At 41.0% G+C, this 13,451-nt stretch overlaps 1 protein-coding gene across 1 annotated transcript in view; it reads left to right on the plus strand.

The window, feature by feature from the left end:
- ITPR2 (inositol 1,4,5-trisphosphate receptor type 2) overlaps positions 1-13,451 on the plus strand; it is a 404,038-nt gene that overhangs the window by 206,785 nt on the left and 183,802 nt on the right. Inside the window, exons 35-36 of the mRNA XM_087814750.1 lie at positions 10,978-11,168; positions 12,471-12,613. Coding sequence (XP_087670876.1) covers positions 10,978-11,168; positions 12,471-12,613 — 334 coding nt within the window. The remainder of the gene's footprint in view (positions 1-10,977; positions 11,169-12,470; positions 12,614-13,451) is intronic.

The following is a 13,451-nucleotide window of genomic DNA, read 5'->3' on the forward strand; positions in this document are numbered from 1 at the left end:
AAGCAATTTACATTCATCATCTCATTTAATCCTTAGATAGGTTTATTGATTATTTACATTTCATAGTTGCAGAAACAGAATTATCTAGATTAGGTAACTTGGCTAGGGTTATAGTTTGTGTTCAGTAAATATTTGATAAATGAATAAATGATTTAGCTAATTAATGACTACTTAAAATTTTTTGTCTTTTCCCCATACTTTAAGTGATTTTATATTGACACAATTTAATGACTGCTCAATTTAATTAGAATAAATTAAAAAGCGGTTATAACCCAAGAGGATTAATTGAAAATTATTAGAACTAAGAGACTAATAGGGTTTATCTAGGTGATTAATTATAAATAAGTATTAAACTTGATAGATTTTTTTGTATACAGAAAAGAAACAATACACTGTGAAGAAATTATCATTCTCAATAGCAATAAAAATATTAAATACTTAAGAGAAAACAAGAGACAGAGAATATATTATATAACTATTTTGATGGATACAAATGATTTTAATAAATGGAGTGATATACTATTCTGGTTTAGAAAATTCAGTTTATAAGGATGCTGTACATTACTGAAGGCAAAAATGACAAAATGAAGCTGTCCTACTTTGGAGACATCATGAGAAGGCAGGGTTCTTTGGAAAAGACAATAATGCTGGGAAAAATAGAAGGCAGCAGGACAAGAGGAAGACCAAATAAGAGATGGATTGACTCCGTAAAAGAAGCCATAGGTATAAGTCTACAGAGCTAAGAAGGCCTATTTTGGACAGGACATTGTGGATATCACCTATTCATAGGGTAGCTCAACGGCCCATTCAAGCATGCTGGTTCTTCTTAAATAAACTAATAACTTTGATGTTTCCAAGCCCAGGACCCCTCCTTCACACATACTCTGCTCTTCTCACAGCCCACTTGGGCTTAGGCACCCCGTGTGGGTTTGGCCTCTGACGGGCTCCCAGGGAGGCTCCCACAACCTAAGTGAGGCAGCTTGCTGCCCTGAGGAATATCCCCTCCCCCCGGCTGGGCCTGTGACTCTCTGTGCGGGGCCAGGCCTTCACATGAACATCCTTCCCACCTTTGACACCCCTGCCTGCGGGCTCTCCGTCAGCGTGGATGCCCTCGTCACCCCACTCACAATCTGATTCCCGCTCCCGGCAGCCTTGCGCACAGGCCCCTCCACTCCGTTAGGCCCCGGCACGCGGGCCCAGCGCAGCTCCTGGTGTGCGCCTTGCCCAGGGCTGGCACTCAGCACGCCTCTGCTCCTTCTTCAGGTTTCAGGATTGAGTGGTTCAGAAAGGAAGGGAAGAAATCAAGGAAGAGGCCATGCTATGTGTCAGAAATAAAGAAGGACATAGAAGAGAACCTAGTTTTTATTTTAAAAAGATACGTATTGCAAAATGTCCCGAGGGCTATAAATATTAACATTGCTTATCTCTGAGTGGGGAAATTATAGAGGTATCCAGTCCTGTTGTTCATGCTTTTGCATAACTTCTGAGCCTTGAATGGTATACTTTTCAAGTTATAATAAAACACTGCTTAAAGCATTTTTATTTGGATCAAATCAGCTGGGAAATTGACGAGCCATTAAAAGGCAAAATCCAAAGGAAAAGCAAAGAAATATGATGTTATTTTTTTCATAGGCATATATCGTCTTGGCTGCCAAGCATGTTTCCATATTGCACATTTTAGGGATGTCTCCCCTTCCCCTCCTCTTCCTCTCTCTCCTCCCCCTCCCCTTCCCTCAGTATTTAGCAAATGCCGTGGGGGAAAACACCAGTTGGCCCTACACAGAGCATAGAGGGCGCCCTGTTCATAACATTTAGAAATCGAGACATCAAAGAACCTTGAGGCACCGGTGAGATTCCATGTTGTGCTTTCATCTGAGTTCCGACTTCAGTGGCGTTCCTTGTCTAGTCGGAGCATAGCAGGATAGCAGAGCTTTGGGGATTTAAAATAGCCACTGAAACGGTATTAGTCTGAAGATATCTTTTATTTCTAAGCTATAGGATTTCATTTTCTACCGTTTCCTCTACTGGCCCAAGGCCTAATGATTTAACAGGAAGTTTTAGTTTCTTTTTGTATGCTATGAAGACATATGTGATGGGAAGTATAAACTTTTTTTTTTTTAAATCTCTAAATCTAGAATCAAGAGAGGTTTAGAAGAGTGATGTTTTGGTGTAAAACCTTAGTTTCATCTCCGTGAGAAGGCTGGTTTTCTTCCTCCTTGTGTTCCTAGTTTCCACCTGAATATTTACAAAGCTCTGGACGTTCTGTTCCTGCCAGCCTTCTGCATTTGTACCGTCCTTCCTTCCTCTCCATGAAGGCCTTATTTAACCCCTGTTACCTCCTTCTTGGACCCATGTAGGAATTCAGTGTTCTCTCCTCCTCTCTTTCCTCACAGAAACAAATCTGCTACCAAAGTAACCTTCATGAAGTAAAATTCTATCTATCACAACAGCGGAGACCCCGCCTTCAGTGGCCCCCCTTTGCCTAACAGAATAGATGGGCTGCTCACTGCAGCATTCGTGGCTCCACAGCTCAGTCCCGCCTTCCTCCTTTTTCACCCCTCTGCTCACTGGTCCTCACCCCCTGCTATGTGACAGCACACTGAGCCATCGTGCCCCAGGCGCTCCTCACACGAACTTTCCCCCTTTCTTTTCCAACTTCCACCATTGCCATCTCTCAGCATCTTTCTCATTTCTCAAACTCTACCATAAAAACCATTTTTGACCCCCATAGCCACCTGACCCCCGTATCCACCTGACCCCCATAGCCACCTGACCCCCATATTCACCTGACCCTCATATCTACCTGACCCCCGTATCCACCTGACCCCCGTATCCACCTGATCCTCATAGCCACCTGACCCCCATAGCCACCTGACCCCCATATTCACCTGACCCTCATATCTACCTGACCCCCGTATCCACCTGACCCCTGTATCCACCTGATCCTCATAGCCACCTGACCTCCATAGCCACCTGACCCCCGTATCCACCTGACCCCCCCATAGCCACCTGACCCCCATAGCCACCTGACCCCCATAGCCACCTGACCCCATAGCCACCTGACCCCGGTTTGACCCCTTATACTTTTCTTATGGTCTTCACTTTATTCTAGCTTATATCATCCTCAGTTCTCATCTTACCTCCTCTATTTGATTTTGAGAGACAATAACTATGAAGTGCCCGTCAAAATGACATTAAGGGAAAGCTGTTGCCTAGAATGAAGATGGTGAAAAGCAAATTCTGCTTTGTGATGGTTAGACTGCACCTTTTCTGTTTTTCGGTGAATACTGGTCGCGGAAAAACATATAACCCAAATGACGGGCATTTAGAAGTGAGCATCCATGGTGGTAAAGGGAACTAAACCCATTGTACTTGAGTAGTGATGGGAAACACTTGAATATTTAGACAAACCATATCTGAAGGGAACATAACTACCTTCTAGCACTTGCAGGTGAGAAGGGGCCTTTACAGCTTCCCCGGTATAGGACTCTAACAACACAGGACCGCTGCAAGAGGCATATTTTGTCCCACTGCAAGAGGCATATTTTGTCCCACTGTAAAGAAGAACTACTTCACAACGAATTCGCCTCTAAAAATCTTAGGGACCACATTTGACTCTTCCCTTTTGCTCACCCCATTAAACACAAGAGTAGATTCTGCGTGTTCCACTTCCAAAATACATATTTCTTCTTTGTCTTATGTGACAGCCTTGTCCAAGTCCACCATTTTCTGACATGAATTACAGAAGAGTCTCTTTACCGAACCCCCTGCCTCCACCCCTGTCTTGCTACAATCCATTTCCTACACAGCAGTTAGAGTGATCTTCAGTTGTAAGTCAGGTCGTGTCACTCACCTGCTTAAAACTCTCCATGGCACTTAAGACTCACGTTCCTTCCCGTGGCTGAGAACCCGTTGCCATCTGGGCTTCTTCCCCTTCTCCTGGGTCCTCACCCTCCTCCCAAACTCTGCGAGGTTAGGTAACCTACCCAAGGTCACTTAGGCAGGTGGGGACAGAGCCGGGTCTGAACCCCTTCTAGACTGACAGGCTAGCAGACATTTGTGACGCTCTGCTATCACAAGCCAGTTTAAACAAACATTACCTGTTTTGTACCTTGAAGATACAAAATATGGGTGAATGTTAATGCCTTTGGTCAGTTATTGTTCCTCAGTTGACTCCTTTATATAAAACACAACAGTACATGTTAGAAGTACTTTGAGAAAAAGCTTCCAAGAATGACTTTCATATTATTTCACTTAAAAAAGAATTTTGTCCCATATGTTTCATAATCTTCAAATGACTCGGGGGGATTAATATTGGGTACTTTGTTGGCAACATGCTTTTTTTTCCAAATGGAAATTCTGTGAAATATCTTTTACAAATGGTTTGAATAATCAACATTAATCTTCAAGCCAATTAGTCCCCCCCATTTTAAACATGTATAAAATACTAACCCTTTGAGAAAAGAAATTCAGTCTCTATTAAAACAAATATATCTATTTTCATGTATCTAGGCTGTTATAATTGATTGTAAAAAGAGTTTGACATAATACGTTCCTGTAATTATGGTTTTTTAAAACTATTATTTAAAAAAATTAAATCTGCATATGTTACAAGATAGAACAAAATCATCAAATTTGTCATGTATTTATTAATTCAGCTGACTTTTAATGATCCTTTATTATCTGAGAGACATTACTGTAGTTATTGGGGAAATGCAATCTGTCAAACCACATTTCCTGCCCTCAATGAATTTCTGACACATCCAGTGTAGAAACAAGATGTACAGAAATCACGAAGCAGTAAAACTAAGCACCTCATCTGTTACATAGTTCCAGAGTCTGACTTAATGCCTAGAGCACAGTAGGTACTCAGTGAATATTTATTGCATGAATAAAATAAATGGAAGATTACAAATAAATGAATGAATATTCTACTCTTGTCATTGGCTGCATAATATTCTTTTTTAAGATATGTTTGTATTGATTTCAGAGAGTTCAGGAAGGGAGAGGGAGAGAAATAGAAACAACAGTGGTGAGAGGCATTGATCGGCTGCCTCCTGTACATCCCCAGTGGATCAAGCCCACAACCCGGCATGTGCCCTGACTGGGAATCAAACCGTGACTTTCTGGTTCATAGGTCGGTGCTCAACCACTAAGCCACCCTGGCCAGACTGCATAATATTCTATTGTGTGCCTCTATTCTAATTTACTTAACCCCTCTGTTGGATATTTACGTTGTTTCCACTCATTTTGCACACGAGGGGGAATAGGGTAGCTACCCAGGAGTAGAATTTCTGGGTATTTTAATTTTGACAGATACTGTCTTCTATAAAGATGGTTCAGTTTACGTGCCACAAGCAATGTGGGAGGGTATCTTTCCCCTGGATAATGTGGTATGTTCTCAAATCCTTCAATTTTTGCCAATCTTTTATAAGTAAAAAATATCATTACAGTTTCGATGCATGTATCTTTTTATGAATGAGGGGAAAAACCTTTCTATAGGATTGTCGGTGTTATTTCCTTTGCAGTAAACTGTCATTGTTTGTGCTTTGCTTCCTTTCCTAAAGGTTTTCTTTTTCTGAATAATTTGTTTAGCTCTTTATTTATTAAGGAAACGAACTCTTTGCTTATAAGTAACTATTTTTTCTTCTCATTTGTCATATGAATTTTTTAAAATTTATTTATTTAGAAACTTATTTTCTTTTAGGCTTTTTAGATTCTCTTTTATCTTCAGAATGTCCTTGATCAGTCTGAGTTGTTTTTTTTAAAATTCCCACTGAGAGTTTTCATGGTTGTAGGTTTTCTGTCTGTCTATTTGTGTTTTTGATGTGGCTGTTTACAAGTTTGAATTATCTGGAATATATTTAGTTGTAAGGTATAGAATCAACTTTATTTGTTCCAGATGACTAGTCAGCTGTGCCAATACTAGTTCTTGCATAACCCATAAGATTATATTTTTTATTCAATTGGGGGATTAATTCAGTATAGTTTGAGTGCCAAACAGGAAAGATGCATTTCATATCTTTAATGTTCTTCATGCTTAAGAACACTGGTGCTTCAGTACAGATGTCTCCTGGATATGTTGACATGATACAGAGAGGGTGCCACTCTGCCCAGCCCGTTGCCCCTCTCCCGTGCACCTGCCTGAGGGCCCGTGCAGTAGGGCTTGACAACCAACCACGTGTTCTAATTAATGCTTACACTTTCTGTTGCCTTTCCCCTACCTGCCAGTTTATCTTTCTAAGCATTTTTTCCAGGGCACCTCTCACTGTAATCTGTGTGTTCTCAGACATTTTGGTCTGGCAGATATCATCAGTAACTTTGTCTAATTAATTTTTTTACATAATATGCAATATTTAATGAATAATAATTAGAAATAGATTTTGATTACATCTTAAAATGACTGCTTAACTTGTCATATCCAGAGAATTTTCAGGATTTATAAGTCTAATTAGTAGGTTAGCCTAATGATCAAAGTACCTGTGAATGAAGATAGCTCATTTTAGAGAACAAGCTGTCTCTAGGCAGAGTTCTACAGAAGATAAATGCATGAATAACAGCCCATGCTCTCGCCTGTTAGTTTTCTAAGGACTCCATATACTTACTCTCTGACGAAATATTCTTAGCAAGGTAGTATTTCAGTTACACCCGAACTTAGCAGCAAAGTAGGAGCATGTCATTTTAAAGCATTTTAAAATTTAATGTGACCACTAAAGCACACAGTTGGAGTTAATGCTACGTGCCAGAAGAATGACTAGTGGTAGTAAATTTGTTCTTATTTATCGAGAGGAAGAGGGAATGAGGAATAACCATTAATCCCAAGAATACATCTTAGTTCACATTTCAGTATAGTACTCATAACGTAAGTTTTCTAGCTTAATAAAAGTAAGCTAAGTTTTGATCATTTTTGGTTGCATTTGAAATATATTGTTCTACTTCTTAATATTCTTGTGAGATCATGAATGAATTCTTTTCTTTTTCTAGTCACAACATTTTTCTGCTTTAATTTTAAAACAATATATGGAAAGCCAAATTTGCATTGTCAACTTTGCTTTCAAATTCCTATTTATAATATTTTGACAGTGCAGAGAATCTATTTCAGGCCATGTTTTTAAAGGTATTAATTTACATTTGCTTGAACAATTTTTATTAGTATCTACGCAGCTGACTTACTTCAACCCAAGTCCTCTTTTCCCCAGTTGAATAGTTGATTTTCTTTTATTTCCTAGAAATTGTGATTTAGCCCTTGGCTAGAGTTTACCTTTGGGCATGAGAAAATAGTATATTTTACCCAGTTAATTTATATTGTGCAATTTGTGCTAAGACAGGAGACTAGAAAATACCAATTAAAGTGGCACAGTTTTGAGAAAATGAAAAAGAAAAAAATCCCTTTAAGCAAATGTTGGGATATTGGAGTCTCCCCAGCCTGGTTTGCCCATGGTGCTGGCCATAGTGGGATCAAGGCAGCAGCTCACGGGGGCATCAGGAAATCTGGCAGGTGGGTAAGATTTTCCTGACTCACTAAAGCGGGGGTGGCTGCATTGCTCAGAATAACAGAGGTGCTGCCATCGGGTTACATTCCCACTGGTGTCATTAGAAAAATATTCATTGAGCACTTCTTTGTGTAAGTTATACTCATGGCAGCAACACTTATTTGATGGTTGGTTGTGTCTAATGTACCTGATTCCTAAAGGGGAAATAAATCCCAGCGCCCCTTCCGAATTTGTTTAAATAGTATTAGAAACTTGGTTGTAACATGTTTTGAGCAATATTAAGGTTCATAGTTTTTGTTGCTTAGAAAATAATATATAAGCAGTATTATCCTCTAACTTGTAAATGATTAGAGCAAACCCAGCTTATGTGCGAAGGAGCCAGAAAGGATGAGTCTTGCCAAGATTTGGTTGCGGTGCAGGATTAAGTATTTATAAAAATATGTGCAGCTTGGCAGTGTCTGTCCCTCAGATGGGACAGGAGTACAGTTGCTCTGCTGTGAGTGATGGACATAAACAGACACCGTCATGTATGCTTCAGAAAAGGGAAATTTATAATGAATATTAGGAAAAACATTCATTAGGGAAATCTAGGCAGTGGTGTCATTGTTTGTCTTATTATTTCCTTGAAACTTCAGCCTGAGCTGTTTAATTGGTAGCTTTTTGTGTCCGTAGCTAAAATTATTTATTTTCAAAGAGGTTTTTAGGTGTCTTTCAGCTTCATTACTGGCTGCTATTGTTGTTTTCCTTTCAAGCCAGATTTATTCATTCATTCTCATCCCCCCCTCCCCCCCCGCCCCATTCTTCTCTTCCTTTTTTCATTCATTTAAATAAGTCTTCCAGTGGCTACCATAATAACTTGAAATAATATCCCTTATGTAGCTGTCTCTTGACTTAGCAGCTCTAAATAATGTCCCTGTGCTCCACGCCATGAAAAGATTATCACCTTGGTCTTTGTTCCTGCCCTTTTCTTTTTCAGCCAGTTTTTCAAATGTTTATTTGTACAATCATAATTTAATTCCCAAAATTTCTTTCTTTTTCCTGATTTTCTAATTTTTTGGATGCAGTGTGCCTCAAATTCTTTGAGGACAGTCATTAGTATTTTGCCCTTCCCCGAATCATGTCTGTGCGTGGGGCCGGTTCGCCTTAGTGCCTTGGTTTCCCTGTGGCTCTTGGTGGTGTGTTCATAGTCACAGAAGTCTGTAAGGACTGCCACAGGTTTCCACTGCAGTTTTGAAGGTCTCTTCCTTCCTTCCTTCCTTCCTTCCTTCCTTCCTTCCTTCCTTCCTTCCTTCCTTCCTTCCTTCCTTCCTTCCTTCCTTCCTTCCTTCCTTCCTCCCTCCCTCCCTCCCTCCCTCCCTCCCTCCCTCCCTCCCTCCCTCCCTCCCTCCCTCTCTCTTTCTTTCTTTCTTTCTTTTTTATTAATACAGTATTTATTTGTCTTCCCTCTGTCAAACCCTGAGCCAACCACTCTCCTCAGGCTGCCTGGGAAGGTATAGAAAAAGGAGCACACGGGGCAGACGGGACACGGGAGGAAGACTCTGGGAGGTGGAGGTGAAGATGAGAAAGGCCACCCTCAGGCAGAAGAGCCCCCTGGCCACTGAGGGGGCAGAGCCCGGATGGCAGAGGAGAGCTGCTGCTTCAGGGATGGGTTCCTGGCGTAACCAGGGTGTGACGCCCAGACACAGTCCCCAGTCCAGCCCCAGAGCCAGCCAGCCACCCCAGCCCCAGCCCCCGCCCCCGTGAACTTGGCTGCTCTGTCGCTGCCCCTGGAAATGGCACTGGCCTGAAAGACCAGCTAGAAATAAGTGAAGTTGGGCGACGTGGGGCCGCCAAGCTGCCAAGGTTCTCATCTGTCACTGTCCTCTCGTCCTAGCGCCCCTGCTGACAGTGACCGGCTCAGCAGCGGAGAGGGGCTCCTGCCCCCGGAGGGGCCGGAGACAGAGCTGGCCGGGCTGCATTTTCAGGGCCCGGGGGGCTGTGGGGCTGTGGCAGGAGGGCTGCTCCCCGTGCAGAGAAGACAAGTGGAAGGTCGACTTCCCTACTAGCATTCTCGCATGAACGACGGGCTGACCCGGGGTCCCAGAGTTGGGGTGAGGGGCTGTGCAAATGATATGCAGGCTTCCCTTTGGGGTGTGTGTGTGTGTGTGTGTGCAGCAGAAGACAGGCTGGGAGTACCGACAGGTGTTGAAAGAAGGAGGGCTTTGCTCAGGGGTCAGGGGTCAGGGGTCAGGGGTCGGAGTCTTCCTCGTATCTTTTTCCTGGGGCTGCCCCTTCTCTCTGCCCTGTTCTGCGTCTTATTTGAGGAAGCCCTTTGGAGCTACCTCAAGCTGCCTTCCGCCTCTCCATCGAGCCCTGGCCCCTCCACCTGGCAGTCTCCCCAGGCAGAGAGTCCACTTTCTGGAGAGAAGGTCTGTTTCTTTCCTACCTTTATCCTTTAGTAGAACCTGCTGCTGCTGCTAGCCACTCCGTGTAGGCTAGTCAGAGGGAGGAGGGCCTCCAATTCCCCACCCCTTTCCCCTCGGTGCGGGCTGGCCACGCCCCAGGGAGACCTGTTCTGGCTCGGAGCCCCTGTAAGGCAGCTTCTCCTCCTTCCCTTCCTGCTGACGGACTCAGCCCATCTCCACTCTGCAACAGCGCCTCGACATTGCTGTTTTCCTCATGACAAGCATTCGCATTCTGTCATATTATCCCATAAGTCTGATAAAATATAAATGTGATTTGATTTGAGGAAGAAGGACATGTACTGTGTGCCGTTTTCCAGTGCAGGTTTTTAATTGTTTTCCATTAAAATATTTTTCTTTCAGGTATTTTACCACTTAAAATTTTGTGTGTATGTACATGCATGTGCACAAATACACACTAATTAGTCAATGGGCCGGCAGGATTTTCTTACGTGTTTTCTGTCTGTTCTCTTATTTTTCTTGGTACCTGGGAAGGTACATATTTGCATGGTTATTATACAGCGTTTTCCTATAGTGATGCTGTATAAAGTACATTTCAAACATTAGTCCTCAAGAAATCAAATAAGTTCTTGAATGTTTAATGAGCCCACTTTAATAACTGGTCTTGAAAATTGAACTACTTTTAGGTTAAAAGCTTTTGAAGCTGTATAAAATAATTTAATGGCAGAGTTTAAAGACTTGATGCTTTTTTTTTCTTTTTAATTAACATATAACATTGTATTAAGGTGTACAACGTAATGATTTGCTACAAGTATATATTGAAAAATAATTACCATTATAAATTTAGTTGACATCTGCCACCTCATATAGTTATAGATTTTTTTTGATGAAAGCTTTTAAAATCTACTCTTTAGCAACTTTCAAATATACACTACAATCTTATTGTATATTACATTCCAGAACTCATGTATATCTTACGTTTTTTCTCTTTTATTTGTTCTCTGTTTATAAGATTATTTTGGTAACATGTAAGAAGCTTTAGTCAGGGTAAGAGGGAAATGTTTAAAATCTTTCTTTTTCAGCCAAGAATCGTGGCATTGCTATCCCAGTGGATTTGGATAGCCAAGTTAATACTCTTTTCATGAAGAGCCATTCAAATATGGTGCAGAGAGCAGCCATGGGTTGGAGACTGTCAGCTCGCTCTGGACCACGCTTTAAGGAAGCTCTTGGAGGGCCTGCTTGGGATTATAGAAATATTATTGAAAAGTTACAGGTATGACACAAGCATGAAATGGCATTAATATTTTTTAAATTACATTTTTAATAGATCTAGTTACACAAATAAGATATGGTTGAAAATATCAGATTCTAGTTGGGGACCAGGCTTTATTTTATAATTTCCTACCAGTCATATTGGATTAGATCTCACCCATATGAATTCGTTTTACCTTAATTACCTCTGGAAAGGCCCATTTCCAATTATAGTCACATTATGAAGTACTGGGGCTTAGGACTTGGACTTTAATACAGGAGTTTTGAGGGAGACAAAATTCAACCCATAACAAACATCTTCCCACCCACGTAACTGGAGCGAATGAAGGTATGGTGTTGAAGAAATTGTCTGTTCATGAACTGGAATAAATATTATGAGAGGTCACATGTAGATTAATTGGTGGGGGTTTAGAGTTTTAATAGATTAGCATTATATGTGATTAAAAAGACAAGTTAGACTCCATATGAAGAACTCAAAGGCTATAGGTCATTAAAATTTTGGGGGGAAATGCCATTATATGTGATTAAGCATTTATTGGTTTGTAGAATAGGATTATCAGACAGAGACTAGAGGAAGGCAGATTAGTTAAGAATTACTAAAGGTCCCAGCCAGGTGGCATATGAATGAATTGAAGAAACAGGTGTTGCGTACAATAATGAAGGCGGGGTCAACAGACTTACTGGCTGTTGGGTAGAGAGAGAGGGCATGAGAGGCATTTAAGAGGCACGGATGATTGGAGACTAGGTGATATTATTTAGACTCTTCATTGTGAGAGGGAAGGAATTTATATATTATAAATTTATGTATTATAAATTCCTTCCAAGAATGTATTATTTTTTTTCAAATAATACATCATGGAGTTTCCCCATTGGAAGAAATGGTTAGTTCTGGACGACCAATGAAACAAAGAAAGTCTTTTTTTTTTTTTTTTTTTTTTTAGCTCTTTCACAGGCATGCTCCAATTTTATTCTAATTTGATGAATACCTGTTATGTCTCTATTACAACCCTAAACACTGCAAGACCTGGAACAGTGTTTTGATTGACTTTTCATCTTGTGTGTAAATCCTTAGAAATCATATAAGTCACCCACTCATCCCTTATTTTATAAGTGACAAAAGAGACCCAGGCAGCATTGATACAGAAAATCAGACTGCACTTAAAGTGTAGACATCGGGTGCTATGGGAAGGCGGGGTACATCTTCTGTGAAATTCCCACGTCTCATTCCTGGTTAGTACTCTAGGCTTGTCATATCTTCAAAGGATAGGTCTTCCCATGGGTTCTCTTGTGTTTTCTTCCTTAGGATGTAGTGGCCTCCTTGGAGCAGCAGTTCAGCCCGATGATGCAGGCTGAATTCTCCGTGTTGGTTGATGTGTTGTACAGCCCAGAACTACTGTTCCCTGAGGGGAGTGATGCAAGGATCCGATGTGGTGCTTTCATGTCCAAGTAAGTGTCAACCTGTGATTCTGTTAGTGCTACCAAACTGAGATGGCCTCTAACGTTTCTGCTTTTTACTCTGCTGGCACATAGGACAGTCCATAGAGTATATCAAACATCTAAAATCCATGTTAAAATATACCTCCAAAATAATTTGATTTAATTGAAATTTTATGCTGGTAAAAGTCATTATATTTATTATTAAAATTTACTGAAAGCAGAATGTGTCATTATTGACACAAAATAACACATCAAATAACGTTTTGGTTCTGATTCCTTTCTATACCTGTATGGTGTGATCTTTAAAAGGAGTCCTGTTTAAAGTCACCAATTTTCATTCACATAGAAAGCAAATGGAGCTCACATCTATTGAGGTCTCACTGTGTGCATTATTGTCCCCTGTGTGTTTACCTATTTTATCTGATCTGCACAAGCACTCTTGAGAGATGGAGGGGTCAGCCTCATTTTAGAGATGAGGCTCATGTGTACTTTAGGTGAAGAGCTGTTATGTCTCAGACTGAGGATTCTGCCACGTAGCCCTGATGATCCTCTTCTGCAGTTCTTTCATTGACTTATTTTTCACAGCATTTTTGTGGTATTGTCAGACCTGTTATAGCTAACATATCCTAGAATATTTTCATTTTAATGGCAAGTGAAAATTTTCAAAGAAGACCTGTGAGTAGAAGCAGTTGTGAGAAAAAGTAGAACTAACCTCAGAAAGAAGAGACATGTCTTAATGTGGAGGGCACTTCATTGAGTGAGTTGCAAGTAATCATGTGTAGACTAAGGTGGCCAGTCAGAGGCACTTGGTCTTCTTGGAGAGAGTATCTGGAGGGAGAGATGGTTG

Source organism: Miniopterus natalensis, chromosome 2 (genome assembly GCF_054644295.1).
Source record: "Miniopterus natalensis isolate mMinNat1 chromosome 2, mMinNat1.hap1, whole genome shotgun sequence".
Taxonomy (NCBI): Eukaryota; Metazoa; Chordata; class Mammalia; order Chiroptera; family Miniopteridae; genus Miniopterus; species Miniopterus natalensis.